The sequence below is a fragment of the Lissotriton helveticus genome, chromosome 1_1, assembly GCF_964261635.1.
Source record: "Lissotriton helveticus chromosome 1_1, aLisHel1.1, whole genome shotgun sequence".
NCBI classification, from domain to species: domain Eukaryota; kingdom Metazoa; phylum Chordata; class Amphibia; order Caudata; family Salamandridae; genus Lissotriton; species Lissotriton helveticus.
In genome coordinates, this window is record NC_136057.1 from 1,151,735,456 (window position 1) to 1,151,753,765 (window position 18,310).

At 43.3% G+C, this 18,310-nt stretch overlaps 1 protein-coding gene across 1 annotated transcript in view; it reads right to left on the reverse strand.

Moving 5' to 3' along the window:
• Positions 1-2,201: 2,201 nt before the first annotated feature.
• The window catches only part of LOC144821747 (transcriptional regulator QRICH1-like), a 286,095-nt gene continuing 269,986 nt past the window's right edge, over positions 2,202-18,310 (reverse strand). Inside the window, exon 9 of the mRNA XM_078678952.1 lies at positions 2,202-5,745. Coding sequence (XP_078535078.1) covers positions 5,553-5,745 — 193 coding nt within the window. The 3' untranslated portion in view covers positions 2,202-5,552. The remainder of the gene's footprint in view (positions 5,746-18,310) is intronic.

An 18,310-nucleotide genomic window follows, 5' to 3' on the forward strand; every position in this document is an offset into this window, starting at 1 on the left:
ACAGCTGACTTGATTGCTGCAAAGGGTTAGGACATTTCACCATGTTCTAAAAAAACAAACCAGCGGACGCCAGGCGAAACCTAGCACTCACCTGGACATCTTCCGGCGGCAAATGATCAAAACATGGCGTCCAAAAAAAAACACATCCGCCCACCGCCGCATGACGTGCTAACCGGGGCAGGATGAAAAAAACATCGCCGGAACGCCCACGAATCGCCTCGGACCATGACGGACAGATCTCACTTCCAATGGCTAGCCTCCATTTATGGAGCTAGCCAATGGAAGTGAGAGGCGTGACAAAGGCACCATACTGTTCTCAAAAGTTTTCGCCTGCGCGAACGCTGCTGCACAGCGGACGCCAGGCGAAACCTAAAAAAAGGATGAGAAAGGTTACGGTGGTTGCAGGCAGTCTGGTCCCAGTTGGCAGCAGCCTCTAACCTCCCGAGAAGGAGGTCGGGTCTGGAGGCAAGAGACGGCACAGCAGAGCTGCGGGGAGAGAGTGGACCTAGAACGAGGGTCGGAGGTCTTACTCCGTGATGAATAGTTGAAACTTCTCTGTAATGAAGAAGGCCAAAGAACATCACCTGGATTCATGGAGACAGGAAGCTTCATTTTATAGCTTCGGTTTATATTCATGAGGTAGGAGACTTCCGTGTTTACTGGAGTTCCTTCTTCAAGCATTGTAACTTCTCACTCGGTAGCATTAGCTGGTGGATGATGGTATCCACAGTAAAACCAGGGAACCCAAACACTTAGGATGAGACTACTCTTCACAAAATTCAAATGCACTGCTTTTTGCATTAAAATCAATTTCTGATCGAAGACTTCAACTTGCTGTGCTTTTCTTAAATGGCACTAGGGGACAGCACTCTTGACGTTATTCTTTTTAGCACTGAAACAAAGTAGTGCTACCCAGAGAATGTTTGTCAATAGTACCTCAGGAAAAAAAAGTATTGGCAAAACCAATAAGTACAACCAGTGCTGCAAAGAAATGAGCACAACATCTACAAAGAGAGGACAGAAAGGTCTCAACATCAAGTAGGACCTGGAATAGGCTGTTGACTGCATAAGGGTCATGAGCTGCCAGATGAAAGTCAGTGCGCAACTCGGCTGTCTAAGGGCCAAGATGTCTTTGCCGACGGAGACCCCCCATGCAACTAATTATGTTCTGCTATTTTTGCAAGCTCCATGTTTGACTTTGAATCTTCTAGCACTTGTCAGAACTCTAAATGGGATTTGTTCTTCAACCTGTGCATTATACATGGCAGGTGAGAGAAGAAACAAAATAGACACTTTGGGCATATCACTAAAATAAGAAGTCAAAATATACCTCAAAATGAAAACTAGTAACAAAAAAAGAAGGAAAGAAATAGATTCAAAGAAAAGAAAATCCCAAAGAAGTCACTTACTACACATGAACAGTGTTAAGGCCTCTTTATAGTAATGAATTGATTCAATTAGTCCTCACCACTTGCTTGGTTATGTCCTCTGTTAATTTCATTATATTATTGATTGCACTTGGCAAAGCCAATTAGTTTTGTCCATGACTCACCAATGGCTTTGATAAAGCTTTTTTTCCTTCAGATAAACGCCATGTATGCGCAGCAATCTTGGAATGTATTCTCTTTTGTTTCAAGAAGAGGCAAAAATGGCTGGTACATGTGTGTCTGTACACGTGTGGGGGTCAACTTTGAATTTGTTTAAGCAAAAATGTAAAGATTGCATGCACACACATGGGCAACCATCTTGGAGTGGATTAAAATTCTTTTAAATATTGCCGCCCACTGACTACAGCAAGCAGTACTGACTGTGCAAGAGGGTATGGGGGCATTGGTTAATTACATTTTGTGTGGGAGGAGTTCAAAGAAAGGGCAAACGGGGAGAAGTACACATAGTAAGAATAAATAGTCTTGTGTACTGCAAAGCAAGGTATTGACATCAGTAGACGTATATCTCATACATTCAAAATAAGGAGTTCACAATGTGATTGTGAGGAACAAACACAAGAGACCTGAGGCAAGCCATTGATTCATTTAAACACGACCAAAGAACAGAGACCTCTCCAAATCTCTATTGCATACAATGGTTCTGTTTGCCAACAGACAGCTGAAGCTTTCTGTAAGTGAAACCTAAAAATGTGCATGTTAGAAGACTGGTATAATATCACTCTCATAACCTGTACAAAAAACTCGAACACAATATCCATATGTTTTTTTATTTCAATTTGTTTGGCTCCTAAAGCAAGGAGTTTAGTTTTGTTAGTATTCAATATAATTTTACAGTTTAACTTGTAGTACTAAAGAGTGCACTTTGCATGCCAAATATTTTTATTGCTTTACCCAAAAATAGTCAAAGTCAGTACTTTCAGAACTCTTGCCCCAGTACCTCTTCAATTTGTTCTGCACAACGTTTGTTGAACAGAAAAAAACATTGATAATAGTGTATTTGGACTACTACGATTTTGTAATTTCATCTTCAATTAAAGCCATCCATTTCTGGAAAAAATGCATTTTTTTCCCTCAAAGACTTACCCTCCTAGATATTTGCTACATGTTAATATGTAGCATTTACGTCCAGATTTCAATTTTGAGTATAGTGTTTGCTCAGAGACATTTAAAAGTTTACCTCATGTAGCTCTTTTTAATTGCTGTTAGGGTCCCTCTTTCTAAGAAAGGATGACCAAAACGGACTTAAAGGATACAGTTTATTATTGAAAATAAAAAATATTGTGTAATCGATTTGTTGTTGTATGATTGACAATAGACCCGATGAATTTAGGGTCAAGTATACCGAACAGAGAAAACAAGCATAATGTTATTTACCCAGTAAGCATCTGTTCTTTGCATATAGAGTTGTAGATTCACATGCTTTGCATACTCCTGCCATCTAGTGTTGGGTCCTGATGTTAACAAGTTGTTTTTCTACAACGAAGTCTTTCCAGGCAGGAGGGACGCGACTCCTCCTTTCGGTGATAGTGTGCATGGACATCGACTACATCGATAAATTTGTTTTCCCGGAGAGGGTGAGAATGGAGTAAGTATAGGATAGAGATGGCCATGCATATGTATGTAAAATAAGAAACTGCAACAGGGATACGTACCCGGGGAGGCGGGTGGGAACATGTGAATCTACAGCTCTACATGCCAAGAACAGATGCTTACTGGGTAAGTAACATCCGTTCGAGGCATGTGATCATTAGATCACATGCTTTGCATAGATTATACATCAGTATACTCCTAAATCGGTGGCTAACCTGTAGCTGTTGCAGTTGTAAAAAAAAAAGTGTTTTAAGTACTGCCTGGCCTACATTAGCTTGTTGCCTCGCTAACTCATCTACACAGTAGTGTTTGGTGAATGTATGCGGTATAGACCATGTTGCTGCCTTACACATGTCAGCTAGGGGAATATTTCTTAACAAGGCCATGGTAGCCCCTATTTTGCAGGTGGAATGTACTCTAGGGGGTATTATCAAAGTTCTTTTTGCCTTTACACATCATGTCTGGATACATTTCACGATCCATCTTGCAATTCCCGATTAGTTATGGGATTGCCTTTGTGTGGTGGCAAAAAAGCAACAAAAAGCTGTTTTGTTTAGTGAAATACTTGTGTTCTTTTTACATAATATAGTAGAGCTCTTCTAACATCTAGTGTGTGTAGAACTTGTTCTGCTACAGAATCAGGTTGAGTAAAGAACACAGGAAACTCAACTGATTAATTATTATGAAAAGCAGAAACGACCTTAGGAAGAAATTTGGGATTGGTTCAAAAAACCACTTTGTCTTTGTGAAGCTGAAAGAAAGGCTCTTGTATAGTTACTATCTGAAGTTCAGCAACTCTCCTTTGTGAAGTGATTGCAATGAGAAAGGCAACCTTCCCCGATAGCGGAAAAAAACAATCTAACAGTGGAGTTGATGCCCATGCGTACTATCACCGAATGGAGGGGTCACTTATCACGTGACTGGAAAGACTTCTGTGAAGAAAAACAAATTAAAAACATCCGGACCCAACACTAGATGGCAGGAATATGCAAAGCATGTAATCTACAGCTCACATGCCTCGAACATATATTTTTCTGCTTCATCCTTATGTCTTCAGCAGTTTAATACAGTTGTGCTCCACTGGTCTTGCAATTATTTTTATGACTGTTAGGAAAACCATAGTTGGCTGAACGACAGCAGGGCATTCTGGAAGGCACTTCTACTCAGGTTCAAGATTTAAAGGTATGCATCCACCGCTTTTATCAAAACGTCAGCTTGCTTAAAGAATTTTAGATGTGCGTTTCTGGATCCTCCTGCACCTCGGGGAAGTTATCAGGACAAGGAAGATGAATCAATAAAGGGCAAAGCAAGCTACTACTTGATCCCTAAGACATTATCCAATCTTCATTTATCAGAAAGTCGAACACAACACATATATAAAGGATGTTGGTGTTCCTTCTTCTCAGAATTACAATTTGCAGTACAATATCCAGTTGACATTCATAGCAATTTTATTTCCAAATCAAAAGTAGTGCTCAATTTGTATTAAATAACAAATATACCATAAATATAGCGTACGTCTGATAACAAAACTCAATTTCATCCTGTTAGTCTGTGATTTCCATTTTACATAGTAAGTGAAAATATACAAATCTCTCTGTAAAAGTAAACTTACTAAAACACAAGTAATTAAAATTGACATCAGTCACAACTGAAATAAATACAAGTGCCTCGATTGTGTTAAGGCACAGCATTCATGGATTTTGAGGTACGGTTGTATAGTTCCTTAGCATAAATGTGTAAACCTTCCGTGCATGCACACAAAAGATGTGATACTAATAAAGTGTCAAGTCTGTAATGACAACTTACTTAGGCACATTTTACACCAACAATGCCAGACACTCAAGTCAAGAAAAATCCATCACTTTCAAAAGTTCCTCAACAAATTGTTTAAGATGTTGGTTTACCTCTGTACTCCTCTTTGCCCTGAAGTCAGTGATTTTACATGTTTACTTGTCATGGAAGCATCATCCTTTTCTAAAGGAAGCACAATACTAGAATGTCAAGAGAGGTGTGTGTCACAAAAAAAGAAGATTGCACTAATATATTATGAAAGAATACACTGCAAGTTTGTAACCATCACAAATGTATGCCATCTATTTTAAGCAGTCTCTTGCATGGTACATGTTTGTGCCATTAGACGTGCTGTGAAAGAACACTGCTTTATGTACTCCACTGTGTACATAGTGGACAAAGTAAAGTAACCAGAAATACAAGTTTGGGTTCTACAATTGGCCCATCAAAGCACTAAAACCAGTAGCTTATTTGATTCCATTATGTGTCCCAGAAATTCTAAAGATGAACACAATATACATAATGAAATACAAACAAATTGCATTTTTTTTTTAAAGTTTGCGCATTTAAAGAAGTCTACTTTTACAAACAAATTGGGTTTAAGGCATTCACTCACTTCAAAGCGTACTGAATATTCTCTACACAACTTGCTCATGCTTTACCAACAATAGTTTATACAACTCTAAGTCAATCTGTCAGAAAGAAGATTAGGCCAGGTGCTCATTGGTAGAGTGTCAGACGGGATGAGGCGTGTGATTCTTGGATCTCCTTTACCAGAAGTATTCTACTCAACATCTGCTCCATCACTTGTTCGCTGACAGGCTGGGTTGAGTACCAGATCGGACTGTTGGGAACTACCACTGGCTCAGGTACCAAATAGAAATGTTCGCCAGGACCCTTTGCAGTCTGAGGACTTTAAAACATGAAAGGAAGATACATTAATTAATTAATGAGCAATGTTGGCCTCTAAAATATCCTTGATGTATTTTCTTTTTATAAACGTGCATTTGGCTAGTACATCCTGAGAAAAACAAACTGAGAACATGTAACCTATTTCACACAAGAGCCTACTTATATTATTAATTCCAGTGCTAACAGGTTGTTCCCATAGAATACAGGTACCTATGCTGCAATTAGGTATACAATTCCTTGTTGATCAATTTTTTGACAATTTGACAATTATTTTCCTGTTGTGTTTGAGCGAAGGGCAGACTTTCTTCTCTCGGTTTCATTTCTGTGTTAACATTGGGTGGGTCGGAGGGCAGGGGGTGGGGGAGAGAGACGCTTCCCCTTCTCTAATCTGTCACATTCCACCACCAAGCTCTTTCACTTTTTTTTTTTTAGTTTTTCCAACATTTTATTTTGCTTCCTTAACACTAATCACAAATTGCCTCCACCACCATCGTTTGGAGAGAAAAAATGTTGTCCTGCCTTGCCATTTGTACTTATTTGTTCACAAAAATAACAAGACTATTGATGTTTGTTTGTACTGAGGCTGTAATGAGTCTACATAAACCAGTCGGTACCATAACAAGAATAAGAAAGCAGAAGCAGGGTTTTGGCCAGTGTGATAAACCCACCTCTGTCATGGTCAGTATTAGAAGTTGAATATGGAAAGGTAACACTCACTTACAATTCTAGCTTTAAATTATTAAATAACATATTTATCTCAACCCATATGTGAAATCCCTGAAAACGTTTTTTTTTTTAAAGAACTTTTGTTTCGAAAATAAATTACATATTTGAAAATTGACTCTAAAGACCGCAAGTGTTTTAACAACAAAGAATAAAACAGAATAATCAACCAACTGAGTTCAATAAAACGTTTTCCCTTTTTAAATGGGAAATTCAGGAAATGTGGCTAGATAGGCCATAGATGCTTCCATCCCATAATGTAGCACTGTGAAACATGCCACTGCAGCCAAGTTCTAATCTCCCATTTGAACTTGGCAAAAAGGTCCTTTTGCCAATACCTAAACCATGCTTTTCACTGCTCATGTGTCAACCATAACGTAGACCCTAAAGACTCATAGGACAGGGTGCATGGTATTTAAAAAGTAGGACATGTGAGTTAAAGTTTTACATGTCCTGGCATTGAAAGAATCCTAATGTTATGTTAAAGTCGTTATTCATAGCTGGAATACCATCGCTCCCATAGACTAACAATGGGTTCCCTTATTACACTTAAGTGCTAACTTCAGATTGGAGCAACATAAAAAGATGATGAACGGAATGCTGAACATTGTCAAACATTCACCCTCAGTCACAGATTGGGGTTAATTATATCCATTGTTTTTTTGCTCCCCAGGCCACTCCACTTTGGAACCAGCCATATGCAAATCAGTCTTGACCCTGATCCCCATGGGAACAGTCCAGCCCAAACTGCCAGGACAGGTACTTACTGGACCTGAAAACAAGCATACTGGGACTGGTTTCGGGGTATAAACCATCATCATTAAGACTAGCTTTAATCCAGTGGCATAGCGTGCATGGGACCAAGGTCTGGGCATACCCTTCCCACTTAGGGCGACTATAGCAACACAAAAAGATAATGGACGGAATGCTGAACATTTTCAAACATTCGCCCACAGCCACAGATCTGGGTTGAATCCATTATTATTTTGCTCACCATGCCACCCGTTTGGACCCGGCCATATGCAAATCAGTTTTGATCCTGCTTCCTATGGGAACATTCCAGCCTGAACTGCCAAGCTAGGTAACTTTTTATAGCTAAAGGGGACATAATTACGCTATGTGGTGTAATGGTGTAATTTAAGAAACTTTGTTTAACACACAATGCAAAATTTCCAAAATAATGCTGGCTCAATTTCAATTTCACCTTGGCCCAATCTTTTTCTGTTTGCAAATCTAAACTAGCATAAATACAGAAAAAAGCATGGGATAAATTAAAGTATGCAGCAACAATGGTCTCCAGCCCATTCAATGGCAACTAGAATAAGAATCAGGAGTTCCAACCGGCAGGTTAAGGGGGAACCTAGGCATCTCTAAAGTGCAATGGCTTTATTCTTGAAAATCGTTTTTCTCCATTCCCTACTCTCCTTTCTTCTCAGAACCCCTTTCCCGAACTCAGATGGTGAAGAAATCAGTTCAGTTCATAATATTTATATGATTTAAAAAATAAAATCATAAAAGTCAAGACATTTAAACTAGTACAAAGATTATCTTCAACATGTTCTTACTTATTTTAAAACTCCCGTAATACAGCATACAAGGGGAAAGCAAACTGTAGGGGAGTTTAGCAGCTGTAAGTGTAGTAAAGCAGACCGAATTTAGATCAAATTCAATTGTTTTAAAAATGGACATAAAAACTTGTGTCGCAAATTATTTTATTTAGAGCAGATCATAACAACATGCAGTGTGTCGTTTATCAAAGCGTTGTCACAGTTACAGAAAGGCTAGTCCGCATTAGTAAAACAGCCATGAGTAAAAGGCACTAATCGCGGAAATAAGTTCAGCCTAAAATAAGTTAACAGACAGCCTTGATGCCGTGTCATGTTCCAGGTCAAATAAGGTTCTATGTTGCTTACAGTTTTCAATAAAATCGCATGTCGCATTGAGTGTTTCATTAGTGCAGAACCCTCACACTCTATTAACACCTTATCCCTAAAAGCGGTTTCAACCCATTTGCCATCAAAGCTAGTTATACTGGAAAGGTTGTCATACAGGTCAGACTTCCCTTGAATCTGCATATTATGAGCAACATATACCATCCACAGGATCAGGGAGGATTTATCTTGTTTTAAGCAATCCTGCAAGATTAGTCTGCTAAAACCAAGTTCCTCTTTTAACCAGACAGAATGCCAGAGTTTTAGAGGGCTGAGACGGAGCGGATCCATGATATAATCTAAGGCCAGTTCTTTATGGATAATTTCATACGGTACACTTTGTGGAACTTCTAAAAGGCCCCTTAAAAATGTATTTACTGCTACTTGGATTGAATCTACCTGGTAATATCCCCATATTCAATTACCATAACTCGCTAATGGGACGCACTTGGCCCAGTAAATGTCCAGGACTGATTGTATGCGTGTGCCAAAACCAGCGGGAAAACTCTCCTATACTAAATATCACTCTATTAAAAGACTAAGTGTTCTGGTATATGAGTGAATGCCAATTAAGCCCAGAGTCAAATTGGACACCTAAATACCTAAACTTATCTACCTGGCTAATATGGGACCATCTATTAAGTATTTCATTGTTTTTGTGCTGGGTGGGTCAAACTTCATGACATGTGACTTTGAAAAATTAGTTATCAAATCAAGGCTATTCATAATATTTTTTAAAAAGATTAAGACGTTTTTGCAAGCCGTTCGCTGTCCAAGCAATTAAAACTGTACCGTCTGCATAAAGCAGGGCCGGTATGGAGCAGCCACCTACTTTAGGGACATCCACATCCGGAACTATCAAGGCTTGCACTATTTTATTCATATAACAAATAAATTAAAAAGGAGCTAAAATACAGCCTTGCCGGACCCCATGCCGCAGCCTAAAGTGCTCCAGTTTGAACAAAACCTAACACTTGCTGAAAGATCTTTATGCAGCATACAAAAAGTTCATTAAAACTGGGTCGACATCCATCTGAGCTATCATGGACTACAACTTAGATTGGTTTACTCTGTCGAAGGCAGAGCTAAGGTCCATGAAGGCCAGATAGATTGCCCCCTTCTTAGCCTTGGTATATTTACTAATTAGCAAATAAAGATTCAAGGTTTTCTCTATAGTGGCCCGTCTAGAATAAAGCCCATATTGTAGGTCAGATAAAAAGCCTTTCTCCTCAGCCCAAGCCGAAAGGTGGTTTAATAGCATCCGACCATTGACTTTCACTTCTGAGTCCCTCAGGGAAATAGGCCTGAAAAAAGCAGGATCTGACCTGCTGCCCTTTTTAAAGACGGGGACTATTATTGATTGGGATCCAGGTTAATGGGAGAGTTCCAGTGGCTGCAGAATTTAGATATAGTGTCAAAAGAGGGGCCCAAAAAGATCCCCTGGTAACCCATCTGGCCCAGATGCTTTGTTTGATGATAACTGAAAAATGGCAGCTCTGACCTCTGATAGATGAAAGACAATATGCTGGTCAGGCTTCAAATCCCTCCACATATCAGGCTCCTCATCAAGGTTATAGATGGTGGCCTTAAAATGAACAACCCAGGCCTGGGACGAGATAGTATAGGCCTGGTTAGAGAGGTAATCATTGCTGAACAGGGGCGAATTGACGACACTCCAAAAAGCAAAGCTGTTACGCTGACGACTAGCCGTTAATAACTTATCCCAGGACTCCTCTTTGAGATGGATTTTACAGGCCGTTCTAAAAGCAGCCCTGGCCCTTTTCACCTTCTCTTAGGAACTTGGCCTTGCATACAGAAGTTTCCAGAGATTCCTATGGGTTTTAGAACACCGCCTATCAAACCATCTTTCTACATATGCTACTGGGGATGGAGCGATCTTGCAGAGCCTGGATTTGTGAAAACTGCCGATATTATAAAATGACTTCAAAATGCTCTGGGGTGACTCTTCTTCAGACAAACAGGAGTGGAAATCAGCTTGACATGTAAGTATCAAAGTTTGGACAAAAACTGAGGGAACAATGGAAGCCCACCTCACCCTTCGCCCCCGATTAGTATAGGTGATGGGCTCCTATTATATAGGTACTAATCATAAGGGTTTTTTGTCCCGATGAAATAAGGCTTTTAACGGATTATGGTCGATTAAATTGTGCTTTAAAACCTTGAATTTTAAAAGTGCAGAAAAGAAACAGCTGGAAACAAGAATATAATCTATATCCGTGCAATGCCCCCCTCCCCTTTTAAATGTAGGTATACACTCACTCAAGTTGTCCTGGCTGATGGCCATTACATCTGTTAAATTAAACTCAGAAATGAGGCAATTAGCAACATCACCTTGGCAAGTATGTTTGAAGTGCGCCTGGTCATCAGGTGGATACTCAGAATCGGAATCTCTATACATTGTTCAGGCGTAACAGGGATGCAGATTAAAATCCCTGGAAACCATGATTACAGTAAATGGGGGCTCGGCTTGATAAAAATCTACAATAAATACTTTAAGACTAGCAACGGCATTTGGCTCTTTATTCAATTTAACTGTGTTATCAAAATTAAGATGGAGCAATCTGCACTTATTAGGAAATGATTAAAGGATGCCCCAAATGGTCTTTAGATTACACATCAGGACCTCTACTTTAAAGTTATTTGCTACGTTTACTAGGGTGGCAAGACCACCTCTAGCACGTCCACTGAGGGAGTGGGTTGCTGTAACTGAATACGAGGAAAACCCATCTAAACCTTAAGCATCCCTCTGTGTCCCATGTTTCCTGCAAACAGATGAAATCAAGGTTCTTCATCATGCTCAGCCATCCAGCATCTGAAAGCTTGCTCTGAACCCCAGCTATTTTCAAACTGAGAACCCTAACAATATATTGACTTAAAGTCTCGGGAGCCAGGTTTGAAATAAACACTAAGAGTAGAGCCCAGTCAATCGGGGTCTTCTAACTCGCTCAGAGGTAAGAAAACAAGTTACTTACCTGTAACTTTAGTTCTCCAGTATTGGAATCTTTCATAGATTCACATGCCGGAATCATTCCCAGTCGTCGAGACGGGAGTCTCCGGTATATAAAAAAGCAGTGCTTAGTAGTGTAGCAAACTGAAAAGAGGCCTAGGCCCATTTCCCTTTTGCAACCCATAGCCTTTGTTATGTAAAAAAGGCCCAAACTTTTCCCTGAACCAATCAGAGCTCCTCACCCTCTAGAACACTCCTTAGAGAACCTTCTGCCCCTCAGATTTTTGGCGCACTTGTGCATAGTCAAGTCAAGTCAAGTCAAGTCAAGAGATTTATATAGCGCGCTACATACCCATAGGGTCTCAAGGCGCTTGAGGAAGGGTGGGGAATTACTTGTCGAATATCCAAGTTTTAAGTTGCTTTCTGAATGCTGGGTGGTTCTGAGTAAGGCGAAGGTGAGTGGGAAGTGAGTTCCAGGTTTTAGCTGCCAGGTAGGAGAAAGATCTACCTCCCATGGTGGTTTTGTTGATGCGAGGTACAGTGGCAAGGGCTTGGTTGGAAGATCATAGCTGACGGGAGGGGGTGTAGAAGGACAGTCGTGTGTTGAGGCATTCGGGTCCAAGTTCGTAAAGTGCTTTGTGTGCGTGGGTTAGGAGGCGGAAAGTAATCCTCTTATTTACGGGGAGCCAGTGGAGGTTTTTCAGGTGACCAGAGATGTGTTCTTTACGCGGGATGTCTAGTATGAGCCTGGCTGAAGCGTTCTGGATGATATAACATATAACATATTCTGGATTATATAATCATATAACACACTTCTTGTGCTAAATCCGAGGTGAGCCTCTCAGGGGAGGAGGGTGGGTGCATGTGAATCCTATGAAAGATTCCAATACTGGAGAACTAAAGTTACAGGTAAGTAACTTGTTTTCTTACTCCAGTATTGGAACTTTCATAGATTCACATGCCTGAATCAGAATAGCGAGCAGTGAAAAAACAAAGCACATTTTCCTGATACATTACATAATCATGCAATACCATTAGAAAATGAAGCATAATCTCATATACATATATACATACTTATATAAAATGTGACTTTGTAAACAAAAGAAATTATGGATGGAGGGATGCAAAAAAGGCTCACTGTTACTGGATGATATTCCGCAGTACCGCCTCTCCCACCGCCGCATCCGATTCTGCGGCTGCCTCCAAGCAGTAGTGCCTGGTGAAGGTGTGCGTAGATGCCTAGGTTGCTGCTCTGCAGATATCCTGGATTGGCACTCCTCCAAACAATCCAGTGGATGTGGCCACTGCCCTCGTGGAATGGGCACGGACTCGTGCATTCAAAGGCTTTCCAGCAGCTTGATGACAGTTAACAATTGCACTGGAAATCCATCTGGCAATTCCCCTCTTTGACAGCGGGAAACCTTTCCTGGGTGCGCTGAAGGCGACGAATAACTGGGAAGACTTGCGAAACGCCTTAGTTTCTTTCAAGTAAAATTTCATACATCTCTGAACGTCCAGCGAGTGTAATATTTTTTCTGCCGCTGTTGATGGATGAGGAAAGAAACGCTTCAGCACCAAAGGTTCGTTCAAATGAAAATCAGTTGGCACCTTCGGAATGAACTTCGGGTTTGTTCTGAGAATCATTTTATCCTCTTGAAATTGCAAGAAAGGCTCCTGAATCGTGAGCGCTTGTAGTTCACCTACTCTTCTCACTGAAGTCAATGCAATGAGAAGAGCCACTTTCCAGGACAAGAACTTCAGGTCTGCCCTGTGTATTGGTTCAAATGGTGGCTTCATCAATTGAGAGAGTACAATATTCAGATTCCATAAAGGTGGTGGAGGCTTTACTGGTGGAAAGACTCTGAATATCCCCTTCATAAATTGTTTGATAATCCTTGAGGACCATAAAGATGGGCCTGACAATGACCTCCTGTAGCGGGATAACGCAGCCAAATGCACCTTGATGGAGGCGTGTGCTAATCCTGACTTTGCTAACAGCAGAATGCAAGGTATAATTTGATGAGCAGCAGTAAAAGGGTGAACATCATGTCTCTTACACCACAGACAAAACCTCTTCCATTTCATTCTGTAGGTTTTGTTGGTACTCTCCGCTCTGGCCTTGGACAGGATCTCCTTACATTCATGTGAGATGTTCAGATGGCTAAACTCACAGTGTTCAGGAGAAAGGCTGCTAATCGCAAGGATTTCGGGTCCGGATGGCGCACCTGCCCCTTGGACATTGTCAGAAGCGATGGAATCAGGCGCAACCGAATTGGACGGTCCTCCGACAGTAGCAGGAGTTCCGTGAACCAGTGTTGTCTGGGCCACCACGGGTCTACTAGGATCAGCCTGCACGGCTCTTTCTTGATCTTCACCAGTACGTGGGGGAGAAGAGGAATTGGAGGAAAACCGTAGGCAAAGATGCCGGACCATGCCATGGAAAACGCATTCCCCCAAGATCCCCTCTGGGGAAGCCAGCTTGCGAAGTACTGGCATTTTCTGTTTTCCCTTGTAGCGAAAAGGTCCACCATCGGTGTTCCCCATCTCCGAAAGACCCTGTCCAGGATCTCCTGGTCTAGCTCCCATTCGTGGCAGGACGATTTTAGCCTGCTGAGAGTATCTGCTTTGACTTTTTGATCCCCCGGGAGGTGTTCTGCCGTCAGTGATATTTCCTGCTGAATAGCCCATTCCCATATCTCCTGGGCTTCCTGAGACAGGGAGAGAGATCTTGTTCCCCCTTGCTTGTTTACATAATGCATCGCCGTGGTGTTGTCTGTTCTTATCAACACCGGCGCACCTTTTATCCTTGGCAGAAAAGCCAGTAATGCCACGCGGATCGCCCTGAGCTCCAGCAGATTTATATGTAATTGCTGCTCCTCTGCCTTCCAGCGGCCGCTGACCTGAAGGTCCTGAAGGAAAGCTCCCCATCCTTCTAACGACGCATCCGTCGTTACCACTAGCGGAGCTGCTCTTGCTAGAAACGTCAGTCCTTGAGACACATTTGCCTTTTGCGTCCACCACTTTGCTGCCTGCAGCATGACTGGCGTCACCTTTATTGTATCGTCGAAGGATCCCTCCGCCTCACGCCATTGGCGATCGATCTATTCCTGCCATGGTCTCATCCTTAGCCTGCAGCAAGGTACCAGTGGAATACAAGAGGACATTGTGCCCAGCAAGGATTTGTACCTGCGGACTGAAAGAGACTTTCTTTTTCCCAAGTCTTGGAAGAGGGACACAATCCTCAGTTGTCTTTCGTCGGAGGGAAACGCTTTGTTGCATTCCGTGTCCAATATTGCCCCCAGAAATGTGATCACTCTTGCTGGGTGGAGGTTTGACTTTCCCTCGTTTAGAGTCAATCCTAAATTGGCGAATAAGTCTATGCAAGCTTGCGTCGACGCTCTGGTCTGTGTCTTTGATGGCGCTTTGACTAACCAGTCGTCGAGGTACGGAAATATTTGATGTCTTTGCTTCCTCAACACAGCCGCCACTGGAGCCAGGCATTTCGTGAAAACTCTTGGCGCTGACTTCAAGCCGAATGGCAGTACCCTGAATTGGTAATGTCTTCCGGCTACCCAGAACCGAAGGTACTGCCTGTGTGCAGGATGTATCGGCACGTGGAAATACGCGTCTTGTAGGTCCAATGTAGTCATATGATCTCCTGGGTTCAATAACGGAAGGATGTCCTGTAGGAATACCATCCTGAAAGATTGTTTCTTGAGATAGGTGTTTAAGGATCTGAGATCCAGAATGGGGCGCCACTGGAGCTTGTTTTTCTTGATAAGAAAAAACCGGGAGTAAAACCCCTTGTTTTCCTGGGATTTCGGTCCCGGTTCTATTGCTCCCTTTCGGAGCATTGTCCGAATCTCCTGCCAGAGTTGATGCAGATGATTGGGTCTTTGGTGCATCGGTGGCGTACAAGGGGGCGTCTGAAGAAATTCTAGGGTGTGACCGAATTAAACTATTTTGAGGACCCATTGGTCCGTTGTAATTTTCCGCCAATTGTGAAGATAGTGAGCAATCTTTCCACCCAGGGGAGCATCTGACAGAGCCGGAAGATGGAGGTTGTCATTGCCGACGGGTGTTGTCCTTTCCTCGGCCACCACGTCCTCTTGGAGTTGATTTTGTGTATCCTCCTGACTGACGCTGGTTATATTGCTGACGGTACGGGGCTGCGATGAGGACTGATAAGAAGATGAATATCTCCCTTGTTGGTATCCTCCTCTATACGAGGATTGTCCTCTCCCCCTGGAGCCACGAAAAGGGGTTTTCCTGTACTGCAGTGTTCCCAGAGCCTTTGCCGTATCAGTATCCTTCTTGATACTTTCCAGCGTATCATTATTTATTTATTTATTTAGTGTATTTATAGAGCGCAAACCTGTCACCCAGAGGGCATCCTGGCGCTTGAGCTTGAGCGACAGCACTATTCACTTACACAGCATTTTTAGGAAATAAGTGCGTTTTAAGAGCTTTCCTGAACGGAAGATAGTTGCTGTGGCTTCTCAAGGAGAGAGGCAGTGAGTTCCAAAGTTTGGCCGCTGCCACACTGAATGAGCGGCCATCCATCCTGACTCTCTGGAACCTCGGGACTACCAACAGATGCGCAGAAGAGGATCGAAGAAGTCGCGGGGCAGAGTACCAGGAGAACATATTCTGCAGAGGTATCGGGCCCAAATGATGTATAGCTTTGAACACTAAACAAGCAGCTTTGTACAGCACTCTCAGATGTACCGAGAGCCAGTGTAATTCTCTCAAAGCTAGGGTAGAAGAACTAGACCAAGGCCATGAGAGAGCCAACTTGGCGGCCATGTTCTGCACTCGTTGTAACTTCCCCACTAGATTTTTTGGGGCCTCCAGAAGTAGTGCGTTACAATAATCTAAGCGACTTAGTATAGTACCGCGAACTACTTCCGGCCTGGCATGGGCGGGGAGAAGGGGCAGAACTTTACGCAACATGCGTAACAGCATCATGCACGTAGACGTGGTTTTATTGACGTGCAAGTCAAGCTGTAAATTCGGGCCGAAGATCACCCCCAAGTTGCGGGCAGATGACGCAGCCGAAACTGGCTCGGGGAAGGAGGCAGGCCAAAAGTCCTCTGGAAGTGCCCGCGAGATCCGATCTGCGGAACAGTAGAGGACCTCAGTCTTAGCGCTGTTAAATTGTAAGGAGTTGGCCCGTAACCAGTCCGCTGTGGCTGCCATGCAGCGATGGAATGTCTCCAGCGAGACTGCCTTAATGCCCTCCAAGGAAAAGACCAGCTGGGTGTCATCGGCATAATTAAAAGCCGAGACACCAAAAGATTTTATAAGCTGGACCAGGGGGCGGAGGTACAGATTGAAAAGTATTGGGCTGATGGCCGAGCCCTGTGGCACCCCCTGCCCTACTTTCCTTGGCTCAGAACAGAAAGGAGGAAGCGAGACCAGCTGTTGCCGACTGTCAAGATACGATATAAGCCAATCTCTTGCGTCCTCTATGACCCCACACTCTTCAAGTCTCCTGATGAGGGTTCGATGGCAAACCGTATCGAACGCGGCCGACATGTCGAGCAGCACTAGAAAGGCTGCCCGCCCACTGTCGACACGCGAACAAAGGTTGTTCAGTACGGTTACAAGCGCGGACTCCGTCCCGTGCCCGGGGCGGAAGCCAAACTGTGCCTCATCGAACCAGCCGATGTTTTCCAGGAAACCTGAGAGCGAACGGGTCACTCATTTTTCCATGATTTTAATAGGAAAGGGGAGCAAGGAAATTGGCCGATAGTTGGACAGACAGCTCGGGTCCAGCGTTGGCTTCTTAAGCAGAGGTGACACTACTGATAACTTCCAACACTCGGGGACGGATGCCAACTCCAAAGACTGGAGGCAGATAGAATGCAACGGTTGAAAGAGTTCCGCCTGAAAAGCCTTCCAAAATTTGGGAGGCAATGGGTCACGCGGAGAACCAGAGGACACCGTATTGGCCAAACTGCAGAATTCCTCAAAAGAGGGACGAGGAAAAGATTTTAGTTGGGGTCGACTGGAGGAAAAAAACGGAGCTCCCAAACTAAAAGCTGGAGTATTCACCTGGTGTCGACTGGGTGACCCGTCCGGAGCTCCCAGACCAGGGCCAAAGGCATCTGTCTGGGGTCGACTGGGCAGGTCAACCGGAGCTCCCAGGGCAGAAACAGCAGTTGGAAGGCACGAGTCGGTCGGCTGGGGTCGACTGGGTAGCCCGTTCGGAGCTCCCAAGCCAGGACAAAAGCCAACTGGCCGGGGTCGACTGAGTGGGCCAGCCGGAGCTCCCAGACCAAGAGTATTGGGCAAAGGATGTTTTAAGCCCTCTAAGATTTTAGTAGTTTTCTCTTCAAAAGCACCCGCCAGGGAATCGCACAAGGCCTGCGATGTAGGGACCGTATTAGCCACGCATATAGGGTGGGACATGTCCCTGACGATTTTAAACAGTGCTTGCGATTTGTTGGGCGCCTGATTCAAGGTGGATTCCAAAAAGGCCGCCTTAGCAAGCTTAATCTGTGCTTTATAGCCCTGCAATGCGAGCCTGAACGAGGCCTTTGCTGATGGTAAATATTGCTTCCTCCAGGCCCTCTCCGCACGTTTACAGCTCAGCTTCAGCTGTCGAAGCTCTTCCGTGTACCAGGGAGAAGCCCTATTCACTCTCCCACGGGATTTACGAAAAGGAGCCACCTTGTCCAGCGTGTTAGTGATCGACCGGCACAAAGTCGAGTAGCTTTCCTCCACTGAATTACCCAGACAATAATTGTCTGGTAGTAAAGAAGGCAGAGGAGATAGACTGAGTAATCGAGACCAGGGTCTACCCAGTTTCGCCACTCCTACCCCGGCAGTCTCAGAGAAGTAATTGCCTATACGAAGGGAAAAGGCCACAAGTGCGTGGTCCGTCCAACACTGGCACAGGATATCGGTGACCACCGCTAATTGAGCGTCAGCAAAAATCA